At 40.8% G+C, this 24,119-nt stretch overlaps 2 protein-coding genes across 6 annotated transcripts in view; one reads left to right on the top strand and one right to left on the bottom strand.

Moving 5' to 3' along the window:
* Positions 1 to 2: 2 nt before the first annotated feature.
* On the bottom strand, positions 3 to 5,417 carry SMIM20 (small integral membrane protein 20). 4 transcript variants are annotated; one of them, XM_074587743.1, is made up of 4 exons: positions 5,237 to 5,417; positions 3,720 to 3,813; positions 1,828 to 1,884; positions 3 to 530 (listed from the first exon to the last, which is right to left on the bottom strand). In XM_074587743.1, the coding sequence occupies exons 1-4, from the start codon at positions 5,397 to 5,399 to the stop codon at positions 512 to 514; spliced, it is 333 nt and encodes a 110-aa protein (XP_074443844.1). In that variant the 5' UTR covers positions 5,400 to 5,417; the 3' UTR covers positions 3 to 511. The 4 variants fall into 4 exon arrangements, 3 of the variants coding, with proteins under 3 accessions (XP_074443844.1, XP_074443842.1, XP_074443843.1); XR_012587076.1 differs by lacking the exon at positions 5,237 to 5,417 and having other exon boundaries at positions 3,720 to 5,147; XM_074587741.1 differs by lacking the exon at positions 3,720 to 3,813 and having other exon boundaries at positions 1,828 to 1,911; positions 4,879 to 5,266.
* Positions 5,334 to 24,119, top strand: part of SEL1L3 (SEL1L family member 3) — a 38,973-nt gene continuing 20,187 nt past the window's right edge. For both annotated transcript variants that reach the window (XM_074587738.1, XM_074587739.1), the window contains exons 1-10: positions 5,334 to 5,469; positions 9,775 to 10,342; positions 11,809 to 11,935; positions 14,709 to 14,830; positions 16,236 to 16,351; positions 19,151 to 19,206; positions 20,200 to 20,332; positions 20,903 to 21,035; positions 21,781 to 21,927; positions 22,370 to 22,581. In XM_074587738.1, the coding sequence (XP_074443839.1) occupies positions 5,398 to 5,469; positions 9,775 to 10,342; positions 11,809 to 11,935; positions 14,709 to 14,830; positions 16,236 to 16,351; positions 19,151 to 19,206; positions 20,200 to 20,332; positions 20,903 to 21,035; positions 21,781 to 21,927; positions 22,370 to 22,581 (1,686 nt within the window). In that variant the 5' untranslated portion in view covers positions 5,334 to 5,397. The remainder of the gene's footprint in view (positions 5,470 to 9,774; positions 10,343 to 11,808; positions 11,936 to 14,708; positions 14,831 to 16,235; positions 16,352 to 19,150; positions 19,207 to 20,199; positions 20,333 to 20,902; positions 21,036 to 21,780; positions 21,928 to 22,369; positions 22,582 to 24,119) is intronic.

Raw genomic sequence — 24,119 nt, 5'->3', positions numbered from 1 at the left:
CATTGTTTTAAAAGGAAGAAATTTTAATGTACAAATTTACACTCGCCACATTGTATTTTATGCACTGATCTTGCAGCATATACTATGATGTTTTCATAATAAAACCACAAATAGTAATTCTCAAACTAGGGAGGAAACTGCAGCGGTCTGCATGATTTATTCTATTCATAATTTATTCTACAAGTGTTTACAGGTTAACCACAAAAATAATTTCTCTTTCCTTTTCTCAAGAAAATAAATATTTCACTTCTAAACTCAAGAATCATTCAGCTCTCTAACAGTCTGTGCACTATGCCACAGCATCCTCTGTCAAAACTAGCATATTTTTATTTCTTGGTATTCCAACCAGTAGCGTTTGTTCCTCCTCACGTGCCCATACAGCATATTCAGAATTCTTCTCCAGCGACACCCAAAGACACACTTCAGTGAAAGAAGAAACAGCTGAAGACGTCCATCTTCAGTTTTGCCTTGCAATACACTCAGCCGCCAACACTACTTTCTTCCAAATGGATCAGACCACACTTTTAACCCTACAAATCAAATATGAGAATACCAGCAGTTCATAACTAGACTATTGGAGAGAAAAATAATAATTGGTCTGCTACTCCAGCCTTGCGTATGAAACAATGAAAGAACCTGACAATTTCTGCACTGAATTCAGAACTCTGCTTAAGCTTGCAAAAATATTTAGAAACCTTGATCTTAATCTTCAGATAATGGAAAAATCTATCACACCCGTAGGGAAGGTGTTCTAATATTGTTGGAACAACCATCTAGAATTGTACCTTGCACATGAATTTGTCTAGATTTCACTTTCAACTAGCGGATCTCATAACTTCTCATCAGACGTTAAATTTAGACAAAAAAGTTATACTGAGGACAACTGGTCATCAAGTACCTGCATCTTGGATAAATGAGCCGGTCCAGGCCCCTTTAATAACAAAGGCCGGTTTAGCAGACTTCTATTTCACAATACCCTTCCCTACTCTTCTTCAGCATTTCACCACTTTCCTGGAAAGTAATTCCTGCACTGGTGATTTAACTGATATGTGTAGTAAGGACAATCCTATTTGGTTTTCCCCTACTGCTGATGCTAGGATTTTCTAAAAATAGGAGTAAATTACCCTTCAACATACTCAGATATGAACTGTTTCATCGAGACAAGCACTCTCATGTCTTTAAACAAGAAGTGCCAACCTTGCATAACGAATAACCAGTTCATTACCTACGAAACAATGAACTATCAAGGATGGCCTTACATACTTTAATTTTTATTCCCCTCATATGCTTTTCTACGCCTTCTACTGGCAACAGCAGGGATCAAAAAGCTATTAGCACTGCATTACAAATTTTCCTTTACGTGTAGCAGATTTCTGCCCTACCTCTTCACCCATGAGGCTGGAAGGTACTGACAAACCGCTCATAAACCATGTTTCAGCTGAATTGTAAAGCAGTATTCCACAAAACCAGGGTGCAATAGCGTGTTTTTTACAGCTAAAGCTCATCCCACCCACGGTTCTTGTTTGCTCTGAGCTGCTTCAGAAGTTAACTTCTGGTGTGGAAAGTGGCATTTATTTAAGAAAGTGTGAAGATAACAGAATCTCTACAACTTATTTGGCCAATTAAGTCAATTTAAAACAAGTTGTGTTAAATCCATAGTTTTCAAGTGAAGAATTAGCCTGAAAAAAATATTTTCATGGTAAGTTTATTATATATGTAATCTTTCAATGTATTCTTCACTGTATTATTTAAATCCATATAAATATTCAGGTCTCACTTCAAGAAGATCTTTAAAACAACCAATGCAAACATACGAATCAAGTGTACCTGCAGGCTGAATATCCTCTTGAACAATACCAGCTCGGTTTATCAACTGTTCTTTCTCTGGAAAACAGATCAGAAAGGACACGACTGAAAAAAAAAGAAAATACCAGGCATCTTGACTGCATGCAATAAAATAATACTGAAAATTTTATTCATTCTGGATGCTACACGGTAAAATTCTGCAATGTGAATGCAGTACTCGCACATCACTGAGAAACTAACTGCTAGTCTGTTTAAAGAGATTACAAACAATAAGATAATAATCTTAAAGTAATGACTACTGTTTAATACAAGATGCTGCTTTTATTTATATTTATATATTTATAATATAATTATATTTATACTTGTGTATTATATTTATATTTTATATATAGTACTTATATTTTATTATATATAATTATAATATAGATATAGTTATATTTATAATAAACATATTATTTATATTATATATATAAAAAATACCTGCTACTATCCCATCACTTACGGAATGACTAGTACTTTTAGGAGCTACCACGTATATGCTCAACATAAAACTTTTCAAAAGATTTATTCTTTCCAGAACCAGTGATCCCCATTTTCAAGCCCTGAAAGATGTTGCATCTTATCACAAGTAGATTTCATGACAGCATCTACAAAATTAGTGCTCATAAACTTTTATCAGAGGGATACTTTCCATACAACGTGCCTGTTTCAGGCTTTTCTTTTTTGTTTGAAAGATTCAACCACTTCCAAGAAGAGAAAGGGACAAAACTGTATCATCTCCCCTTATTAAATGCCCCCCTTTTTGTTCCCTTCCAGTTAAGCACTTTACCACTATAGTCCTTTGACAGAAGAAGTCAAAGCTCAGCTGGATTAGCCTTTTACCCATACCACTGAACTTTTTAAGCCTTAAAAAAAAAATCGCAGGGTGCACTTTCCCAGGGGAAACCCAGAACTAAGCTCACCCTAAAACTGAAACTTTTCACCATCCTGTCCCTCTGAGAATGCACAGGCACTACATGTCATTAGGCTGTCTAGGTACAAGCCTAATGCTACCAGAGACTTGCAGGCATATCACAAAAAGTGATTCTTCTTGTAGGGGGGCAGGCATTAGAGGCAGATCCAGTTTCTCCAGTTCTGTTCACTGAGCATGGCAATTGCTATTCCATCCTTCTTAGCAGACAAAAATCTCAGGGAACTGACTAATTTCAAAGGAAAAGCTACAAAACCCAGACAGGGAAAACAAAATAAATTAGGGCAAGGAATCAGACTTATTCTAGGGCATGGAGGAGTAAAAATATTTAGTCTTAGGTGGAGACTAAGATTGGAAGAAAGGCAGAGACCAAAATGTGAATCAATCTGAGAGGTCTGGGAACACACGAGATGTGAAGAGAAAGAGCTGTTAACTGGTCAGGCAAAGAAACAAGTAACAGTGAGAAAAACAGAGACAGGACATGGAACAGTCAATAGGGAGACTGGGGTGGGGCCTGGAAACAACTTGGAAAACAGGTAAACCAAAAAAAGGACAATAAGGAAGAGCCAGTCTTGATGAGAGGACACCTCACAGGATGGAGAAGGAGCCGAGTCTCACGGTTCCGCAAAATCATGAAATGTCCTATGAAAATGCCCCTATATCAATCCAAAGCTGTCAACCCTGTTGTTTTAATGGGAGAGGTCTGTGCTGAAGATCTCAAAGTTTCAACACTGCCACTAAACCATGTGTTTCATATGAGGAAACAGTCTTTTTTAAAGCCAGTTACAGCCAGGAAAATACACAGAGTAGAAACTATCTTTGTGGGCAGTTTCCAACTTCACTAACATGGTTTCCTTAAATAAAGACTTGCTTGCAAGTTAAATTTTACTTCAGCTTTGATGCAAGACTAAAGTCCCTCCAAGAAGATCAATAAGTTTCTCACCCTTTTCTTTTTTCTTTTCTTCCTAGAAAACTCTTCAGTTGTCTCAGCAGATTAACCACATGAAGCTTCAGGCTATCACCAAGAGCTTGCTTAGCTTTATACAAGTTAAAGCAAGGCGATGAGGCTGGTTACACCAGAACTCTTCCCCACTTCCTTTGGCAGTAGTTAACAGAAGTTTACGAGTAATGGGCGCTCCGCCTACCGCTCCTGTAGCACTGAGCATCCATCCACCTCCAGCCACTGAGGCTTCACACTTGAACTTCAGGTGCCTTTGAGTGCTCGAGAGCTCCCTGGTTACAGGGTCAGCTGTGGGCTTTGGTGGGTTTTCTGTGTTTCTGGCAGGGAAGGGGGCGTTTTCCACAGCACCCAGAGAAAACTCTGCAGACTGAGACCAGCTCTAGCAAATCATCGCAATCAGTAAATAATCTGTTACCACGTTTTTTAAGTTACACTTTTCAACTGTGGCTGGAAAACGTAACTTGAACAATTTACAGAATCATAGAATGGTTTGGGTTGGAAGGGACCTTTAAAGGTCATCTAGTAAACCCCCTCCCTGCAGCAAGCAGAGACATCCTCAACTAGATCAGAGCCCGGTCCAACCTGACCTGGAATGTTTCCAGGGACGGGACATCTACCACCGCTCTGGGCAACCTGAGCCAGTGTTTCACCACCCTCAGTGTAAAGAATTTCTTCCTAGTATCTAGTCTGAATCTTCCCTCTTTCAGTTTAAAACGATTACCCTTTGTCCTGTTGCAACAGGCCCTACCAGAAAGTCTGTCCCCATCTTTCTTACAAGCACTGAAAGGCCACAATAAGGTCTCCGCGGAGCCTTCTCTTCTCCAGGCTGAACAACCCCAATTCTCTCAGCCTGTCTTCATAGGAGAGGTGCTCCAGCCCTCTGATCCTAACTTCTTCAACGGCATCTCAATCCTTTTAATCGCTTCAGAGAACAGCCAAAGGGTGTCCTGAACCACGTGCAGAACTTGAAACAAGAGTACTGCGAGTTTTGGGTTTGGCTTTTTTTGGAGGACCTCTCGGGCGAGCAGAGAGCCTCTCGGGCGTCGCTCGCCCAGGGCAGCCCCCAGCACACCCTCGTCCCGGGCACAAGCGCGCTGACAGCCGTGCCCGGCCCGGCCCGCCCCCCGCCGCAGGCACTCACTGTACTCCTCCGGCAGCAGCAGCGGCCGGAAGTAGATGGGGTAAAACGCCGCCCCCACCACGGCCACGAAGCCGCCGAAGATACCGAGGGTACGGGACAGACCCGCCATCGCCGCCGACCGCCACCACCCGGAAACTATGTGGCTCCACTTCCGGCACACACCGGAAGCGGCGCGGTGAGACACCTGCGGGCCCCGCCCCGGCAGGAGCGGCGCGGCGGCAGGCAGCGCCCCCTCGCGGGCCGGCGGGCCACGCCCCGGTACCGGCATCCCCCCCCGGCGCCTGTTGTAGCGGGGTTCGCGGGGGACTCCGCACCCCCCGGATCCCGGTCCCGCCGCGCCCTCCGCCACCCGCCGCACCTGCGGCGGCGGCGCGGGGCCAGGCCCGGCCCTGCCCGGCCCTGCCCGGCCCTGCCCGGTCGGCGGCTCCTCCTCCTCCAGGAAGCCGGATCTGCCGCATCCTTGCCGGCGGGGCCGGCCGCGCACTCTCGGCCGCGCTGGGCGAGCGCCGCCGCGGCAGCATGCGACCCCCGGCTGAGCCCCCCGCCGCGCCCCGCCGCCCCCCTCTGCTCCTCCTCCTTCTCCTCCTCACGGTGAGTGACGGCCGGCCCCACGCCTGCCCCCGGGCTATCGTTCGCGGCGGGAGATGGTGGCCGTGGCGAGGGCCCGGGCCGGGCGTTGGGCCCCGGGTGAGCGCCGAGCTCCGCGGGCGGGGGGTGCCCGGCACCCTGCGGCTTCACGGCGGGGCTCCGCGGCCGGTGCGGGGCGGAGAGGGGAGCGCAGCCCCCGGGGAGTGCCGGAGGAGGGATGTCCGGGGGCTGCGGTCGCCCGGCCTGGGCTTGGGTTGGGGTTGGGGTTCGCTCCGTCCGAGCCCGGGGCCGCCGGTCGAAGCCGGCCCGGCGGGTGTCCGGCCTGCCCCGGCTCACCCCCTGCTCCAGCCCCTGCCTTCTCCAGCTAAATCGTTAAATCACCGTATTAAAAAGCTTTCTGTCTCAGATGAGGTTAAATTTCTGTGTTTGAAAGAGGAGGGGTGCCTTTGACATCCCTTACAGATGTGCGTGTGAGCATGGTGCTGCACTGGCTTATCGAAACAACTGCCTTTTAGGGGCAGCTACTAAACTACTTCTTTTATGCTGCTAAACTCAAACTGGGGTTAAAGCCTTTGTGTGCTCGTACGATACTGATGCAATTAGGAGCAGATCAGCGCCCGCTTTGGCGTGTCTCCTTTTCCCACCTCTGAAAACCCAGCATGACGTGGCAGCCGTGGGCAGGTGAAGGACCACGGCTGTCTCCAGGCTTTGCGCAAACAGGTGCGCTTTCATAGGGTCATGGGGAATTCCTGCAGGGGTGAACTTGGGGAACGTCCTGCTGAGAGCTCATTCCAGTGAGTGAAAGAACAGTTTCTCATCATTTCTGTAATATTACACTACTGAAAATTTTCACTTTTCTACCTATTGTTGTGATTGCCTCCCACAGTGATTTTTATCCCAACTTCTGATGGGATGACTTGGGCTAATGCCTTCAGATTCATCAGGTGTTAAGAAAAAGATAAAGAAAAAATCTTTTATGGCTTTTGTATCTAAGTTGCCCCACACAACGATGCCTCTGTGTCTTTATTGTTGAACTCTGCCTAGTTTATGGTAACGTCTTTGAATCCAGCATAGCTGGCCTCCTTACTATACTGGGAAACTTTTATTTTTAAATCTCATAATCACACTCATTGTGTAATCCTTTCATCCTCGCTCTTTGTAGTCAGAGATTATGCACAATTAACTCTGCCTTGTCTGAGATAATGGGGAGGGAAGAACTAGGGTTCTTCACCAAGTAGGAACATTTAGATAATACGCATGCTGCGCAGTGCGCTGGAGGGCAGCGTGTAGAGGCAGCCCAGTGGTAACAGAGACTCAGCTGTGGTCTCGAAGGTTTTACGGTCCGCAGTCTCTGCCACGGCTGCATCGGTGCCAGGTCGCTCAGGGGTTGTTGCACTGTTCTTCTTACTGGATGAGCCTCCTGAAGGGTTTGTGAGGTGTGGTGTAACAGCAGACACAAACGTGCTTCGTGCATTTTGCAGCACGTGTCTTGACTAATACCCAGGCACTGAAGAATACAAAGAAAAGTTTCTTGAGTAACTTTGTGAGACCCATGTTGCAGGACAGGCACTGAGGGAAAGGCAGTAAAGGGAAAGCATGGCTGAAGCTAACCTTATACATCAACAGTCCCGGTACATCGTGCTGACGTGCTCTAGGAACATTGTGGAGTTTGTTCTACAAGGAACTGGCTTTGGACTGCAGAGCTTACTACCTTGGGATCCCCACCACAAAATTTCTGCCATTCACTGAAAGTCGGATGGAACCATTCATACACTGCTGCATTTTTGTTAACAAACTGTGCTAGACCCAAGCTCTCTCTGTGCTGGGGGTGAGCTCCCATATCTCTGTATTGGATAAACCCCTGAGAAAATTGAGAGCTGGCTGTGTGTATTTTGACAGTAAATGTGTGTATGTGGTAAGCACACAGTGGTACCACAATGCTTTGTAGTGTCTACCTGGTAGAATTCTACATTTTGTGATAACCACATGGCATTGTTTTCATATTACCATCTTTCTCGTGACACAGCCCCCATATCACAAGGATTAATTGCTTTACAAGTACTCTTTATTGTAAGATAAAAAATATGTAAGAAATGTGAATGATAACCATCAAGTAGTAGAGGTTTAGAATAATTTGTGGTTGCTGTTATGTGCTTTTAATGCTTTTAGTGATGTCTATAACCAAAGAAGAATTATGTAGGAAATGTAAAATAATAGTATCTTTGTCAAGTCAAGCTCTGAAAGATATTCAAATTAGTATTAAAATTAAGGTTCTCTCATCAACTTTTATGTCGATATTTGTGCATGTGTGTTATTACATGATATGGTGGTAACTTTTCCAGTGGACACAAGCCTCCTTTTGCTATTCCTTTTTTAGCCCCTTCAGTACACATCATTTTTACAATATCTGTTTTATAGAATGGGAAGCAAGGCAGAGAGGAAGGCTGTCACTCTGAAGAGACTACCTGTTGTAGAAAGCCTAGGTACTGACATTATGGAGTGTTTTGCATTTTTATTGCATTTTATCTGTTCAAAGTGTATATTTTTGCCATGGTTTGGGCTGGGCTGGACACTAAAACAAATGACAGATGCTCTCTAACGATCTCAGTGCTTACACACAGGTTTATGAGTGTTCGGCATCACAGCACATCTTGCTTCCAGTGTCACCTGTCAGACATAAGAAGATAATGTTGTACTTGGTTGTTCTTGTGGAAAGTGGTTCAAGTGACAAGTTCAGAAAGATCTAGGAACACTAAATAAATCTAGTTATCTAGAGTTACCCAGCTGCTAGCAATGATATCCAACTTTCTCATCCAAAAGTTCCCTCATTCAGTTATGTCTTCCAGCTTCTGCCTTAAATAAAGTCAAGGTCTCGGAGGAAATAGTCTCCGCTATGCACAGTTGTGTCCCAGTTGCAACCTTAGAGCTCTTTTGTGCCTTTAAGGAGGCAGAGATCTGGGGGAAAAATGGCATTTGATCACACAGTTAAATCCAAAATTCTCATCTATAAGAACAAGGAAGTAGTATAGGTAAACTTAGTTCTGACTTTTCCTAATATTTACACCTTCACAGGTTTTGATGGCTTGATGTGTTTTCAGTGTAGCTCTCAAGAAGTGTCAACATATTTTATCATTAGGGACTTTTACCAGTTCCCATATTGGATCGTGGGCAAGGCCTTGTCCTCCAGGTGCACAACATATAATTCCAATAATTAGAAATGTACTAAGCACTTGGCTGAATCTTTTAACTATTTTGAGAATCACAGTGAAAGAGCCATTAATCCAAGGTAGATATCCAAGATAAAATTCAGTTCCATTTGTTTAAGCTTAGCAAAGTTACAAGTCACCCAAGACAGATCTTCTCAATCTAAGCAGTCTGAACAAACAGCTTCCCTGGTAATCTGAAGTGACAATTCTGAATATTTCAGACGGATCAGGGGACCTGGCAGAAGTGCTGTGCTGGTGGCTGCCCCTCTGAGCTGAGTAATCCTCAGTATCCTTGGCAGTGCATCAAGCTGGACGCTGCTGTAGAGCAGAAAGAAAAAAAGCTGTTTGAAGCCTTAGAGACAAGAACTTCAGCATGGAGGATAATCCTGGTGTATTTTCCAAGCACTCACTCTCGAAGTGTATTTATGATGTACATAGCTATAGAGAGCAAAAACTGAGCAAGTGCTGCCTGCTGGTCTTGCTGCTCAGATTTGTAAGTCCATCTTCAGGACAGGAATGTTTCCGTAATAAGCTGCTAAACATTTTGTGAACATGAATTTGTTCTCAGGAAACCACTGTGAGCTGCCTCAATCGTTACTCTGCTCTTCAGGTACCTGCATTAGAGAGAACAAAATTAGCTAACTTTAAAAAGATACAGAAACATCAGGCTGTCGCAGCCCAACTGTACAACAATATGATGAATAAAGGCGGGTACGTTTTAGTATATACTCTTTAGGCCTGATCCTAGGGGCATGTGTAAATAGCATGACGTGTAAGTCAGTATCTTAGACCGGATTCCACTTGCGTAAGGGCCGAAGGATACACCCTGTAAATACAGTTTGTTTGTAGATACCTGTGTAACTTTGAGAACTTGATGTAGGGAAGTTGTTACCATTAAAACCTTGATGGAATTGATGAGATGAAAACCTCTTCAGTAATCCACATCTGCTTGCTGTGTGAAAGAATCCTGATATTTTGGAGTTCGAGTATGGTATATAAACCTGCTTGTGCAGCGTTCTGTTGTTGCTATGAGTATATTAGTAATCACATAAATTCAGATTCTCTGGTTAACGTGTTTTGTGGTTTGTTTTTTTTCCCCTAGAATTTCGTGCCATCCTTTGGAAAGGAGACATTACGAACAACAGCAGTTACTCCACAGTTTGAACAGAACATGGATTATGCGGACTTTATCCATTTAAACATTTTAGAAAAGAAAGTTCTTAATAATTCTGAGGTTTTGGTTCAGTATTTATGTTCTAAGCCTTGTATCGTCAACTTGGAAGCAGTAGCTTCCTCTGAATTCAGGACCGGTGTACCAGTGTATAGAAGGAGATGGAAGGATGAGAAAAACCTTTACGTTAGTAGAACCCGACAAGTACATTTGAAATTTCCAAGCATCATGGTTTACAGAGATGATTATATCATCAGAAACTCAATAATAGTGCACAATGTGATATTATATGCATGGATTAGTCACCAGTCAGTTAGCAGCTATGATGCTGAGCAGAATGAAGACTATCAGGATGCAGTTGCCAAGAATTACACTTTTTTAGAAGCAGTTCCACCTTTTGAACGCCCATATAAGGACCACAAAGTTTGTCTTCAGTGGGGTGCCGACTATTTGTGGATGCTCCAGGCAAACAGGATACCTCAGTGCCCTCATGAAAGTGGTAGGTGTAATGTCACTTTTTTCCCCAAGGAAACGAGCGGGACCCAAATAACACCTTTGGTAAGCTGTTAGAAAGTGCATAACTGCAGTAAACATTATGTAGAATGATCTACTTGGCCAACACTGTTGCATATGTAAGCTTCTTAACTGCGGGGTTAGAGTTGCAAATGACTGAAGTCATTCAGAGCTGGCCTGTTTCACCACAGCCAGCCTGGAGATTTGTAGAAGCCTGGGCTTCTGTTTTCTAAGTGTATTCAAATAACTTCATTTAAAACCCACTGATGTCAGTGGACATCATTCCTTTGTCTTCAAAGAGAGTTGTTCAGTCCTATATTGCATTATTTCAGAGTAAATCCTGCAGTTCTTACATACATAATTTTCACACAGGTAATCTACTTCTGCTTAAGGTGATGGCTGCACACTCAGAAATATATTTTTAAGTCTTTATAGTGCAATAAACTGTATAGTACTTTTACTTTTTTTTTTTTTTTGGCCCAAAGCCATTATGGACAATCACTTTTCTTTTAAAAATGAATGACCTGCTGACAATTCTTTTTGTCCTCAATACATATTCAAAACAGAACCTAAAAGCAAAAAGGTTATTTGCTTCTAGAGGAGTCTCTCCTAGAAAATCCCATAATTGTGTTCGTGTCATTTGTTTTCACTACACTGGCGTCTAAATGCACTGGAACAAACAGGGAAGCAATGATGTTGCTGCCTTCAGGGGCTTTCTGCAATATCTACTGGAGGCAGAGCACGTGATCTCTGACAACAGCATGAAACATCTTATGCACTATCTAATTATACTATAGATGAAAACACTGTAACAAGAAATAGAAGGAAATAACATTTTATTCAGATTTATTTTTTTAAAATAAGCTTGTAGCAAATTGCTTGGTGTTTGGTTTTTTTGCTGTTGTTTTGGGGTTTTTCTAGGAAAGCTGATGATATGTAGTGGCCTTGAAGATCTTTTTCATGTTTCTTAGCAGGGACAGCATTATCAGATTTATTACAGGATTATGCATATCAGTTAAGAAGAGAAATGGTATCTGTCCATACATACAGTATAAACTGGAGAGCTGAAAACGGAGAGCAAGTCCAAGAGCTGTGGAGTAATCTCATGTAGGCGTAACCAAATATAGGATGAAATTTAAATGAATAACATAAATGAAGATTTCTTCCTTATAACTGATCCTTTAAGTATCTTAGATTTAAATGAGTCTGTTCTTTCCCTGCTTTTAATACCGGCTGGAAATGGACTCCATTTCACTTTCCCGTGGGTTATTCAATCCAAGATTGTAATGTGTCTAATAACAGTGAGTGAACTTGTATTTATGGACTTATTGAAGGTTTGTGTTATTTTTTAATCTGTTGTGTGATTCAAATGTTTGACTGTACAAGTATGAACTAATTAACTAGTTCTGGATGCTCGCTTTCTGGCAGATTAAGAAAGATTGTATTTTGCAGATGGTGTCCAGATACTCAGCTTCGTATATGCTTCCAGTGGGGAGAAAACAGGAATCGTGAAGAAATTTGAACAATTTGAAAACAGAGAACTTGAGACAGTCAGGCAACATCAGATTGATTATCCCATGTAAGTATAGACAAATAAATGAAGCGGGCTGTAATTTTGACTATTGAAGGCTATAGAATATACTTAAACTCTTAGGCTATACCACAGATTAGAGGAATACTGCCTACTAATTTGAGAAAAAGCTGAAAAGAAAATGTGTTAGCAGTTCGTTCTGTTGTCTGATTTCAGTTTTGGAGGGGATTAAGCTGAACTCCAGAAAGATACTTATGGTACGTGTTAGTGCAGTGCTGTGTTGGAGACCAACATTAGGGGTAACTGTGCTAGTTAAGTACAGTTAGGAGGGTAAATTAGCTGTTACATGCTGTCATTATCAGCCTGCCATCTCATGACTAGCTAGCCTGAGGTTTTCTGCAGTACAAAGAGATCTGCATTTCAAACATCATTTGCAGACCAAGTGCAGAGCAGGGTTTCTTGCAAGGGCAAGCAGCGTGGAGCAGCTTTTTCCCTATAAATTCACGCTCTAGTTTATTTTGCAGCTGACAAATCCTTAGTGATAAAGTCCCCCTGCCTAGATAGCTTTCTACCTTGAGCTTATACTATTTCCTCCACCATCCCTTTGTCAACTCCTGGTTGGAGAGGAGTAAAACCCCCTAGCCCCTGCCCACCATTCAGTTACAGAGGAATCATGCTGGGAAGACCATCTTTCTCTACTTTTCTCCCCCTCCCCGAAACTGTCACAACTCTGCAGTCGTATTTTGCAACTTCAGAGGAAAAAGTATGTATAGAGATATATAAATATATCTCCCTTCCACCAGATGCTGTTACCCCAGTAACATTATTACAGAAATAGGAAATGATCGCATGAACTGGAACTTGCCTGCTGGTTTGTGTTTGGCCTGTGGCCAGAAGAAGAGTGCCAAAGAAGACTTGCCAGATAGCACAGGTTGCGTACAAATTACTAGCCCTCAAACTCTGAAGCCATAAGTACAGAGCAATTTTTAGCTTCTGGCTTCTTCAGTATGGGTGGCAGCCTGGTTTGTACAGCCTGCTGCCCTTTGCTCTCTGGCGCAGTTGCATTCTGCTTCTGGCACTGAGGTGCTGGAGCTCTGGTTGAGAGCATATGGCATGAGTGTATGCAGCTCTCTACCTGCTCCACACAGTTCCACCCTTTCTTGCCTTCGGTTGGTGTCACCAGTGTTAGCATAAGGCATTGCCCGGGTGTTGTGGTTGTGTGACAGCCTGGGGTAGCTCTGCTAAGAAAAGGAAGAGAGTTTTCCGTCAGCTCTCCATATGTGACCGGTGGTTCCCCGCTGCACCAAAAAGCCAACAAAAGCAGATGGATCTAACTGAAGTTACTTGTTTGACTTCAGTCAGGGATTTGTAAAGAAAGAGAACTGGAGATAGACAACTGTCACCTGAGACTGTGGACAGCCTGCAGCAAGGATAGGCTGTAAGGGACTGCTCAGGCTGTATGGTGTTTTGCAGCGATGGGGGGTGTGAAATGAGTCAGCATCGTCCAAAGCTCTGTTCCCAGAAATTTGTCCAGAACTGTTATGTGCTCAGACTGGCGATCAAGGACTAAATGGAGACTGCAGCATTTAACTTTGCTGTATTGCCAGAAATGAAAGATGAAAAGAGCGATATATAACCACAAGCAGTATGTCTGGAAGCAGTGTTTGCCTGAAGGTCATAACGATCAACTTACAAGTGATCATGATTTGCAAACACTTCTACCTCATCCCCGTACCATCTGTGGAAGATATTATTAGCTATTTAAGGTGTAGACTCTATTGGGGAAAACTTTACCACTCTTGAATTTCTTTTTTTAAACACGAGAGCAGGTGTTAGGCTTTCAGACCTACGTTGGTTTAGTTCAGGAAAAGGCACAAGGTACTGTATTTTAGCAACTTCTTGAGAGAGAAACAAGGCAAGCTGACCCAATTATAAAGTATTGTAAATAAATATTTATATTTGTGTCCTAATTTTAGAAATACAAAACCCAAATAATATCTCCTAAAGTCACTAAGAAAAGAGAACTTCTTTATCAGAAATGATAATAATTGTAATGCTTTGCTGGGTTGTCCATTGGAGGTACAGTTTTCAAAGGCATTCAGCATTGGCTTAACTGCTATGGAAATGTTATGGAAATAAGTGGTCAAGTTCCTGGAATGCCTTAAAGTTAGATACGGTGGTATAAATTCTGCTTTTAGTGCCTCAGCCAGCTTTGTACAGAAATTTGTCAGTAGGTAGCGTTGTCAGGTCTTTAAGTTTTCTTTTTGCACTGCTCCATAGTTTGCACAGACTCCACCTTTATTTATCTTGTGATATCTGTGACTGTACTACCCGGAGGCTGGATTCATTTTTAACTGCTTCTCCCAATCACGTTTTCACAGTTGACATTTAGTATAGAGGACACAGCTTAATTTTTACTGGCTTCCATGATCAAGATTACAAGACGGTGCATTTGGGGATCTCGTACCACAGCCTGCATGCGGGAGGTTGGCTCCAAGTTGTCTCGGTTGTGTTTTCAGTTCCCTATTGATGTGGGATCTGGCAGTAGCTCTGACCCAGTGTTCTGGAATTCATTCAGATAACGCTCCCTGACTCTCCTCTCATGTTGGTACCACAAAAGTGCACAGTTAAAAGGAGGTCACAGATACAAGAGTCTTAAATACTGTTGCTCTGAAGGTTTTCACTGCAGAGGATGTGTTCTGTTCTAAAGATTACATGTGTGAAACAGGTTTGCTAGATTAAAGCGAAATGCATGCTTTTCAAATTATATGGGGAGATTTCTCATCAGGAGTGGATTTTGTGTTTATTTTTGCTCATGCAGGTTCACCGTTTCAATCTGGCTATATTTACTTCATCACTGTGAAAAGGATCTGTGTGGTATAATCTATTTTATTGATCCAAAAGAAATGTATAGTACTCCTGCTGTATTTCTAAGTGAGGAAGGTAAGGGATATTATTAACGGCCTTCAGAAGGGTTTTAATATAGTCTTTATAGATCTGTGCCTAGGAATAACGTTCATAAATATATTATCAGACCTATTTTGTGAAACTGATCCCTGGCATAATGCTTCTTTTTGACTATAGTGTCTCAATAGGAAAGTAACTGCTAAATTAATACTGAGAAATAGTTGCATAGCATCTAGTCTTGGCTAACTATAGAAAATGTCTGCTTTATCAGGAGAATAGACTTAATCTTACAGGTCAAGAACATACACTGGGATTGAACAGGTTTATCTCAATGAACAACCTTTGTTATTATTATTGAAGTATTATATTAACATTGTTCTCAATTCCTATATACATACGACAAGAAAATTTTTGAAAATTTGAAATAGCCTCAGAAAAAGTCCAAATGATTCAAGGTCTTGCCTGTATTGCAGTGTTCAAGAAGCACAGTCTTTTTCCCTGATCCAAAAAAAAGTTAAGAGGTAGCACTGTCTTAGTCTAGCAACACTTGTGGTAGAGGAACATTCCTGGCAGAAGACGGCTCTTCAGCCTCTGGTAGAGAATGAAATTCAGCAGCTGGGGGCTGATTGGCAGGCTCACAGAGGAAATTAGTGTGCAGAGTTTTAAGAGTGCACACCTGGCTTTCTCATAAGACATTACATTTTTTCCCCTTCTTTGCAAGTTTCACAACTAATCTTTTCCTCTTTGTTATTTTTGCTGTCTCCGTTTTATCTGTCTTGTAACCAATCTAGATAATTAATCTATCCATTATAAACTGGACGCTTTTCTTTGAAGAACGAACAAACGGCAGCTCAACTGGAAGTTATCAGCTTGATAGGAAATTTGCTTGGAGAGGTTTTAGGGCCAGTTTTATTCTCAGTGTTAAACTAGATTATCATAATAGCCTGCTCTAGTCTTAAGAGCTCAGACCACGAGTCTAGCTTCTGCAGGTCCAAGTAGTGGAGTGTAAAGTCATCCTGTACTTGATCGTTGCACTCTCACATGCTAGCAGTTGAATGTTGAGTAGATACCATTGCTCTTCCCCTCTGCTGTCATATTTGCTGCAAGTCATATCTGCTTTCTGGTGTTCGAGATCAGCTGGGGCACCCTCCCTGTTTGCCTTAAGTTTAGCATGTTTATCCTTCAGACAGTTGGTTTTGAGTCTGTGGTTTCATGTGGGAGCCTGGGCATTAGCATCCAAGATGTGTAACTGAAATGTGGAGCACATTTCCCTGGATTCTGTGAGAGCTGATGTATGGTTTGGTGAGTGCCAAGATCGCTGTTGGTGATGAAGAGGATAAAGAAGACAGAATCACTGTGAATAATGCATTAGGAAGCCCATTCTTAATGTTGATATTTCTATGGTGTTTATTTCCTTTTTCTTCCTTTGTTGCTCTGTCAGGTTATGTGCACATTCAGATGCACCTCATGAGAGGAGATGACCTTGCAGTAAAAACTAGCTTCAGCCTTCCTCTGAAGCAGTGGTTACGACTGGATCTCTCTTTTAAGGGTGGACAGGTATGTGTGCTACTGAATTACAGAATCAAGGCTGAGATTTGTCTAATTTGATTATGCCTCTGACAAACCCCTTAATAGCTGAGGCTGGGAGAAATACAGTAATTTATACATGCTCACATAGCAAAGGAATGAAAAATCTAAAACTAGAAATTGTCCGGGGATGTTCAGACCATCTGACTTTGGGAAATCAACGTAGATGCTTAAGATAAGAGCCTAGAATTACTGTGTATTTAGTGGCTCTCTTGGCACCCAGTTGCTTTCCGGAGACTTTATTGACTGTACAGGCTACCAGGTCTCCAGGCGTAGACACCTTATCTAGATACTTCAAGTTACATGTTGTGAATAACTCTGAGGGAGTTTGCACTTGGAGGCTTAGGCGTTTTTACCATTCCGATAGGAAAATTTAGGTGTCTGGGCTTCTGTACAGCAGCATGCCAGTTGTCTAGGTGTGTTAGCTAACAGGAGGCATGTGCAGTTTCCAAGTTTTGCATATTTGATGAAGTGGCATAGGATTGACTACCATTAAAAGAAAAATCAGTATTGCAGTGTCCTTCTGTAGTAGATAAAATACATAATTTACATTTTAACAAATCACAAGTGTTTTTCTGAAAACCTTGCAAAAGCAGCTCTGAAAACGCAGGCTCCCTGCCCAAGTTCTTTTCTGAACCTCCAGCTATTCAGATGTTAGGGTGTGAAAATAATAAAAAACTTTAGTCTTCTATTTCTCAACTTCTTTCTCCTTGAAAATGCTTAAATAGATTATGTTCTGAATTGTAAAAATAATTTCCAATTAATGTCAAGAAAATCTAAGCAAATTTAAAGTGTGAGGTAAATGACTGATAAAGCTGAAACGATGTTGTATTGAGAGAGCAATGTACAGGCTAAAATACTGCTGTTCCTTTTGCACCCCACCTTTTTTTAAGTATGTAAGTGGTGAGCAGATTGATTGTCTTGCAAGAAAATCAGGTAGAAACGTGTATTTACTTTTAATATAATATGCTTTTAAATATATTGTTAAAAGGAAATGGGGAAAAAAGTGTTTTATAGAATCAGGACTGTCTTTTTCTGCTTAAAAGCAGGAAGTTTTAAATTGTTTAAATTGTAGTTATAATTTAAGTTTGTGGGAAAGGGAAGAGCCTGTGGATTTTGAAGCTCAGCTTCAGGTACAAATGTGAAAATTACTGTGAATATTGATACAAGGTATATTAGTCTTGGCTTGTTGTACATTGCTTGTAAATGCTTCACTGCTTGAAGATTGGTTGTAAAATTAGACCAAGAAAAAATATTCTTCCATCAGAGAGTAGAGTGTATTTATTTAGATGTGAGACAAAACCTGTGGTCAATAAATTTCCACTTGTGGGCAAAATAAGGGAGCCATGAAGAGTTTGATGAGCACTCTTGTGATAAAAAGAGGAAGCAGCACAAAACTTAAAAACATTTCAGTACTTAGAACCATTCTCTGGAACAGATAAAGCTGTGTTTCAGTTCCATCTTATTGACGTGTCTTCCTGTAGGAAGGTTTTAAATGCTACAATCCTCGAAAGGTACAGAAGAATCGTGTTATTTAGGCACTTTGTGTCGTCCAGAGAAGGGCAACAAAGCTGGTGAAGGGTCTAGAGCACAAGTCCCATGAGGAGCAGCTGAGGGAGCTGAGCTTGTTTATCCTGTAGAAAAGGAGGCTGAGGGGAGACCTTGTCACTCTCTACAACTTCCTGAAAGGAGGTTTTGCGAGGTGGGAGTCAGTCTCTTTTTCCAAGCAACAAGCGATAAGATGAGAGGAAATGGCCTCAAGTTGCACCAGGGGAGGTTTAGACTGGACAATGGGAAAAATTTCTTCACTGAAAGGGTTGTCAAGCATTGGAACAAGCTGCTCAGGGAACTGGTTAAGTCACATCCCTGGAGGTATTTAAAAGACCTGTGGATGTGACACTTAGGGACATAGTTTAGTGGTGGTTTTGTCAGTGTTAGGTTTACAGCTGGACTTGATGATCTTAAAGGTCTTTTCCAACCTAAATGATTCTGTGGTTATTTCACTTCCATTGATTTTGATACATTTAGTCCAGCATGATCTGAGACAAAATATATAAATTAGGGAGGGCTGGGAAATTGAGGCATTGAGAAATCAAGAGCCAGATTTTAAGAGCATCTGAAAATGCAGATGAAACCCTAAAAATACCCAGGCACTTGAGAACGTTTTGCAGGGTTATTTTATGAGTCCTTAGGCAACTTTTTACAATACCAACATGTACAAAAACCTTATCTTGTCTTCCTTCATGAGCATCTGAATTTCTTTAATGATTCTGGCTCTGAGAGTCTCCTGAAGGTACATCTCCTGTAGAAGTAGGAGTTGAACTCAGGTTTTTTTAAATCATGGCCTGTTACATTAGCTTTATGGCCATTCTTTGCCTGTAAGCTGCAATTTCTTGAGGAGATCAATATTCTTTTCATTTAGTATCTCTGCTACATAAAGGCAAAACAGCCTTTCACATTTCAGAAGAACAAAAGCTTCAGCAAAGTACAGATGTCTTGTAATTGAACACAGGAATGAAATAGCTGTAGTAGGCACATCTGTGCTATTTTTGCTATTTTTCGTTGCTCGTGGTTGGCTGGGTCAGAGCAGTACCAATGCTTTCCATTAAACTCCTCTGACATATATCGGATACGTGACACCATCCTCTTTAGTGCAGAGGAGATGCAACAAGTTGCAGCTGTAATCTTTTGAACTATGAATTGAAATGGCTTAATGAATGTACCTTGTAATATTTCGTTTATTATAATTAATATTTTGTGTTCTTTTAGATAGAAGTAAGCAGTGTTGGGAAGAATTTGAAAAGACATCATCACCAGTCTTTTAAGTAAGCAGCATTTTCCACTTCGCTGAGTAACATGTGTGTATGTGTTCAGATATGGAAAATGGGAGGAAAGCACAAGTTTGTAACTGAGATTACAAATGCTTTTCAAAATTTTTGTTGTCTTTTTCAACTCTGTGCTTTCAAAACCGGTTTGCATTACTGTGCTTGTATTGTGCACGAGCTGAATAATTTTGTTAATGCCATAAGCTAGTTGACTTAATGTGCTGCATGATCTAGAACTAGTCTGATAACCCTCACTAAAAACTGATTGGAAGGTCAGTGGCATTAGGATCAGTCTTCAAATGAAGTCTTGGCCTTACTGAAGTCAAGGGATGTTTTGCTGTTGCTGTCAGAGAGCTAGGATTTCACCAGTGAAATTGTTATATGCTTTGCTTAGGTAGAGAGCAAAATTTCTACCAAAAATGTTCTTGCTCTGTCCTTTATTCTAAGCAACGCAATAATTTATTTTTTTAAAATGGATCTTTAATTTTTCTCTTTCACTGTAATTTAATATTGACTCTTTCCTGTGCAAATAATTTAAAAAAGCCCTTTTAATATGGAAACTATGTAACAGTAAATTGCATGGCAGACTTCAGTATCGTTCCTTCTCTGCTATGGTTTACAAACCAGAAATTGTAGATTTGTAGATAGTAGCTCTAGGAGACAGCTAACAAATTTTCATATGCCAATTTTAGAAAAGTGCAAGGAAGGGGTGAAACTGAAATCTTTGAGGTTGTAGGATGATGCATAAAACATCAGAAGGACACAGGTCAGAAAAATAAAACACCCTGCTGGTTTTTTATGTTTGTAGACAATTTGTTAAATGTACTCTAGAATTTATCACACTAAATTGCAGAGTAGATTTGAGAGTAAACAAGTGAGAAAAGAAAAAGATACTGTCAATGCGTCCGTTACAGAAATTCTGAGATACAAATTTCTTTTTTTCTTTCATAGTACCTCTTGGTAGCCAGCTTACTTCTCTTTCATGTTCTAAAGTTTTAGGGAAGATTTCTATTATGATGACACTGCTGGATACTTTGTTCTTGGAGGCAGTGGATATGTAAATGGTATTGAAGCTTTCTTTGGCCCTGTGAAATACTATCGTCTCAATGTGTTGGAAATGGAACAGGTAAGCAAAAGCAGTCTTTGGAAAGCAGCCAGCTATGGCTCTATTTTATTATTTTTTTTAACTGAAGCTCTTACCAAGTGATAAACTTACTATGAAGCGTAGTAGTACTTGGGAATATATAACCAAAGTATGATCATTTTCTGTTGAAATCTAGGAATGTTAATTACCACTTCAAATGCTAAAAGATAAGACTTCTAGAAGTGAGTATGTAAAGCAGTGTTCCTAAATCTATATTTAAGGACTTATTTTCAGTATTCCTTTGTTTGCCAGAGTTTGTGATGATACAGTATTGAACACATTTGATTAATTTATGGTTTTGTTGAAAGTGGTGGTATGGCCAATTTTGGAAGTTCATCCATGGTTTCTTGGATTGTAATGACTGTTTGAAGTCCTAGTCTGCTGTGGCCAGCATCAGGTTGTCTGGCATATTAACATGATGTGCCAAATAAGCTGATTGTAGTAAAAAAATCCGTTTCCTTTTGTTATTTGCCTGCAACGCTTCTTTCTAGCCAAGCATAGACAACAACAGATACTGTAGATGCCATTTATCCATCATTTGTCTTTTTATAGATTTCTAACCCTCTTCATGATGAAGAAACAGTGGAACAAATTGAACTTTACTATGAGAGATGTACGGACATTCAAGAAATAGTTTATGAGTACAGAAATATCATAAGTCAAGGCGAAAAAGCGCAAAGAAATTGTAAGTGTTGATCTATGAGATATGAATTTTAAACTCTTATCTTTGGAGACTTGTTTTCTTTCCTTTTAGCAGAATCTGGATAACGATCATCAAAAGCGAACTTAAATTCAGCCATAACAAGAAAAAAGGCAATTTGATTACTGGTAGCTAAAACTGTGGTTTTGTCCTTGCAAAGACTTTTGTGCCATGGAATACAAACTTAAATCATGTTCTCGGTATTTCTTCCCTAGTGAGACAGGTGCATAAGGGGACAAATAAACACTTTGAAGTTTACATGTAAGCTATTCAATTCCCTTCCTTCCATTTTGTTCCCAAGTGACCCTAAAGACACATATATTTTAAGCCCTCTCCCAAAAATTAGTAGGTTTTGCTAGAATGTCTCTGCCACAGTTGCCTAATGTGCAGTAGTTGACAGGTTTATACCAAAGCAGCCACTTTAGTGAAAGAAGAGTAACATAGCTTACACGTGTGTTGAAAATTAGCTTATGTTTCCAATTAGAATTTGATCTCACGCATTGTGAGTAGAGTATTGAAGAGAGTAGAAGAAGTCTTATGTATTTTTAAGGGGCCTGTGCTAGCTTTACTTTGTTTTTAGCATTACTTTGTGTTAAGGATGTGCTCATTCTGTCCATGAATTTTTAGTTTACCCTAGAAACATCTTTCTTTTTTTTTTTTTTCCTACAGAAGCTTATTTTAAAGACCATCCAAGTCAGCTTTCATTTCTTCAATATGTTGTTTTCTTTAGGTTACTATGAAAACTATTATTTGGAGCTGATTCATAAATATGGAGAAAAATCCAAATGCGATGCCTTCATGTGGGGAAAAGAGATCAGGGAAAAGTACCACACTTTGTTCAAACTGTTACAAGAGATGGATTTCAGTGCTCTGGGTGGTAATTGTATTTTATTTTATTGTTCTTAAATAAATCCACAATACATGTCATGTAAGTTAGTATGCTTTGACTTCAGTTCCTGTTTTATACATTTTTTTTTTTTCATATCAGCTAGCTTAGTAAAGGAGTGTCATGTGGCTTATATGTTGTGCTGCAAATGAAGGATGGCTTATGTAGAAGGAAATAGAGATATCCTTATGTTTTTAGCGGTTAGTTACTTTGAGTCGTTCTTCTGGATTTTTATTCACCCTTTCTATTCAATAGTACCTTGTATCTCTAGGAATCTTGATTGTCTGCATTGAGAATACCATTCAGCATGAGAAATAACAGAATCTGTCTTGGACCGATTAAATTAAAGAGGGCAAACTGATTTTAACTGCCTCATTTTAACTTCCTCATTTTAACTCTTGCAATAACTGTGCGTCCTATGTTTTATTTTTAGTGTCAGAAGATGGAAGTGATACAGTTCAAGAAGTTGGCCGGAGGATATTTGAGAAGGCCGCAAAGAGTCTGTCCAGTGCTGACGGCCTCAGCAATATGGGCTCCTCTGTCCCTCTCTTGGTGGATTCCAGTTGTTGTGGATACCATAAGGCTTCCTATTTCCTTGCAGTTATATTTGAAACAGGGCTTGGTGTGTCTGTGGATCGTACAAAGGTAGTATGTTTAATATCTTTGTTTATGCCTGTGAAATTAGTTGTTTTTAAAGGCAATTTAGAAATGGGATGAATTTATGATCAATTGAATTAAAAAATGTGACATGGCCTCCAGACCTAGGCTGTGGTTGAAGGGATTCCCCAATACAGCTTCTCCTAAACAGCCTGGTAGCAGTGAAGTCTTTGTGAAGTCCCGATGGTGGGAATCTTTATCCTGCTTATCCAGAACGAGGAAATCAGTAAGTAAGTAATGATTTGGTAAGACCTGAAAATGGTGGTAAAGTGAACAGCATGGAACATGCTGCTTTTCCCAGTCACTGAGTAGGATGAGGTAGTAACCCTCAAGTCAGCCACAGTCATGTGTAGACGGGTATGAAAAAGTCTCATGTCAGGCAAGTCTCCTGAAGTGGAAACGTTGCATAGTACAGTCAGGAAAGAAGTCCCATTTTACAGTGTGCAAAAATGTGGCACTGAGTATGTTATGGTCAAATGATTAAAGGTAACCAAAGTAGAACAGTTTGCTTTTGGGAAAAAACCTGACCATGCTTCAGCTGAGCAACTGCAGAGCATGCGAACTCCTGACCTTTGAGGCAGGTTGCGCATAACTGAAATGTTTCCCTGCGATTCCATTGCAAGGTCAAATAAAGTGGAGGTGTTTATATATCACTGGAAGGCAGCTATACTGAAATTGCCAACAGATATTTAATTGTGATATAATAGTGTAATATAAAATGCTCATAAAGAATAGCAGATGTGCTTAACGTGGTTACAGGATGCTAAATCAGAAGAATCCCTGAGAGGCCACTCTGAGACCATGCTCACTCCAGTTTCTCAAACACAAGAAACCTTAGACAGGAACCTTTTTTATATCCTAATTATGAAGTATACCTAGTGCTAATTATGGAGGCTAAGTAATTTCATTATTGGATCCACTTCAGATGGTGTAGGAAATAATTTAATATCCAGTGCAGATGGGACAACACTGTTTTTATTACTGTGCAGGTGAAAAATAATAGTAGTGCTGAAAAAGCTTTTGGCAAATGTGGTACCTAGACTATTTCTAGCACCAATTAATGTGTATCTTAATGGAGCTTTGTGCCGAAACCTTGTCACCACAATCCCATCCTTCTAGTCCTGTCACATCCTTAAGGTCAGATTTTGAAGCGCTGTTTGTTAACTGCCTTATGTTTCCACTGAATTCATTGCGAAAACTCCAGTTGACATCAGTGAGACTTTTTAAATCACTGCTGAATATAAAAAGCGTCAGAGTATAATTAACACTATAGTAAAGCGGCATTAAAAAATTGCTGCATGTTTAGTGGTGGCAGAATAAGTGCAATACTTGAAAAGTATTTAGAGAGTCTAGTTTTTCTTTCAACTCGTTCTATACGTATAGAAGACATTTTAACTACTTTAGGGCTCTGCTTGATTCTGTAACTCTGTTTATGTGGTACAGCTAGTATATCAGCTACCAATATGAACACTCTGTTCCCTGTAAATCTCCACCGAAGTGCTAAACTTGTGAGATGTGCAGTGAAT

This window comes from Larus michahellis, chromosome 5 (assembly GCF_964199755.1).
Source record: "Larus michahellis chromosome 5, bLarMic1.1, whole genome shotgun sequence".
Classification (NCBI taxonomy): domain Eukaryota; kingdom Metazoa; phylum Chordata; class Aves; order Charadriiformes; family Laridae; genus Larus; species Larus michahellis.
This window is presented reverse-complemented; position numbering and strand designations above follow the sequence as displayed.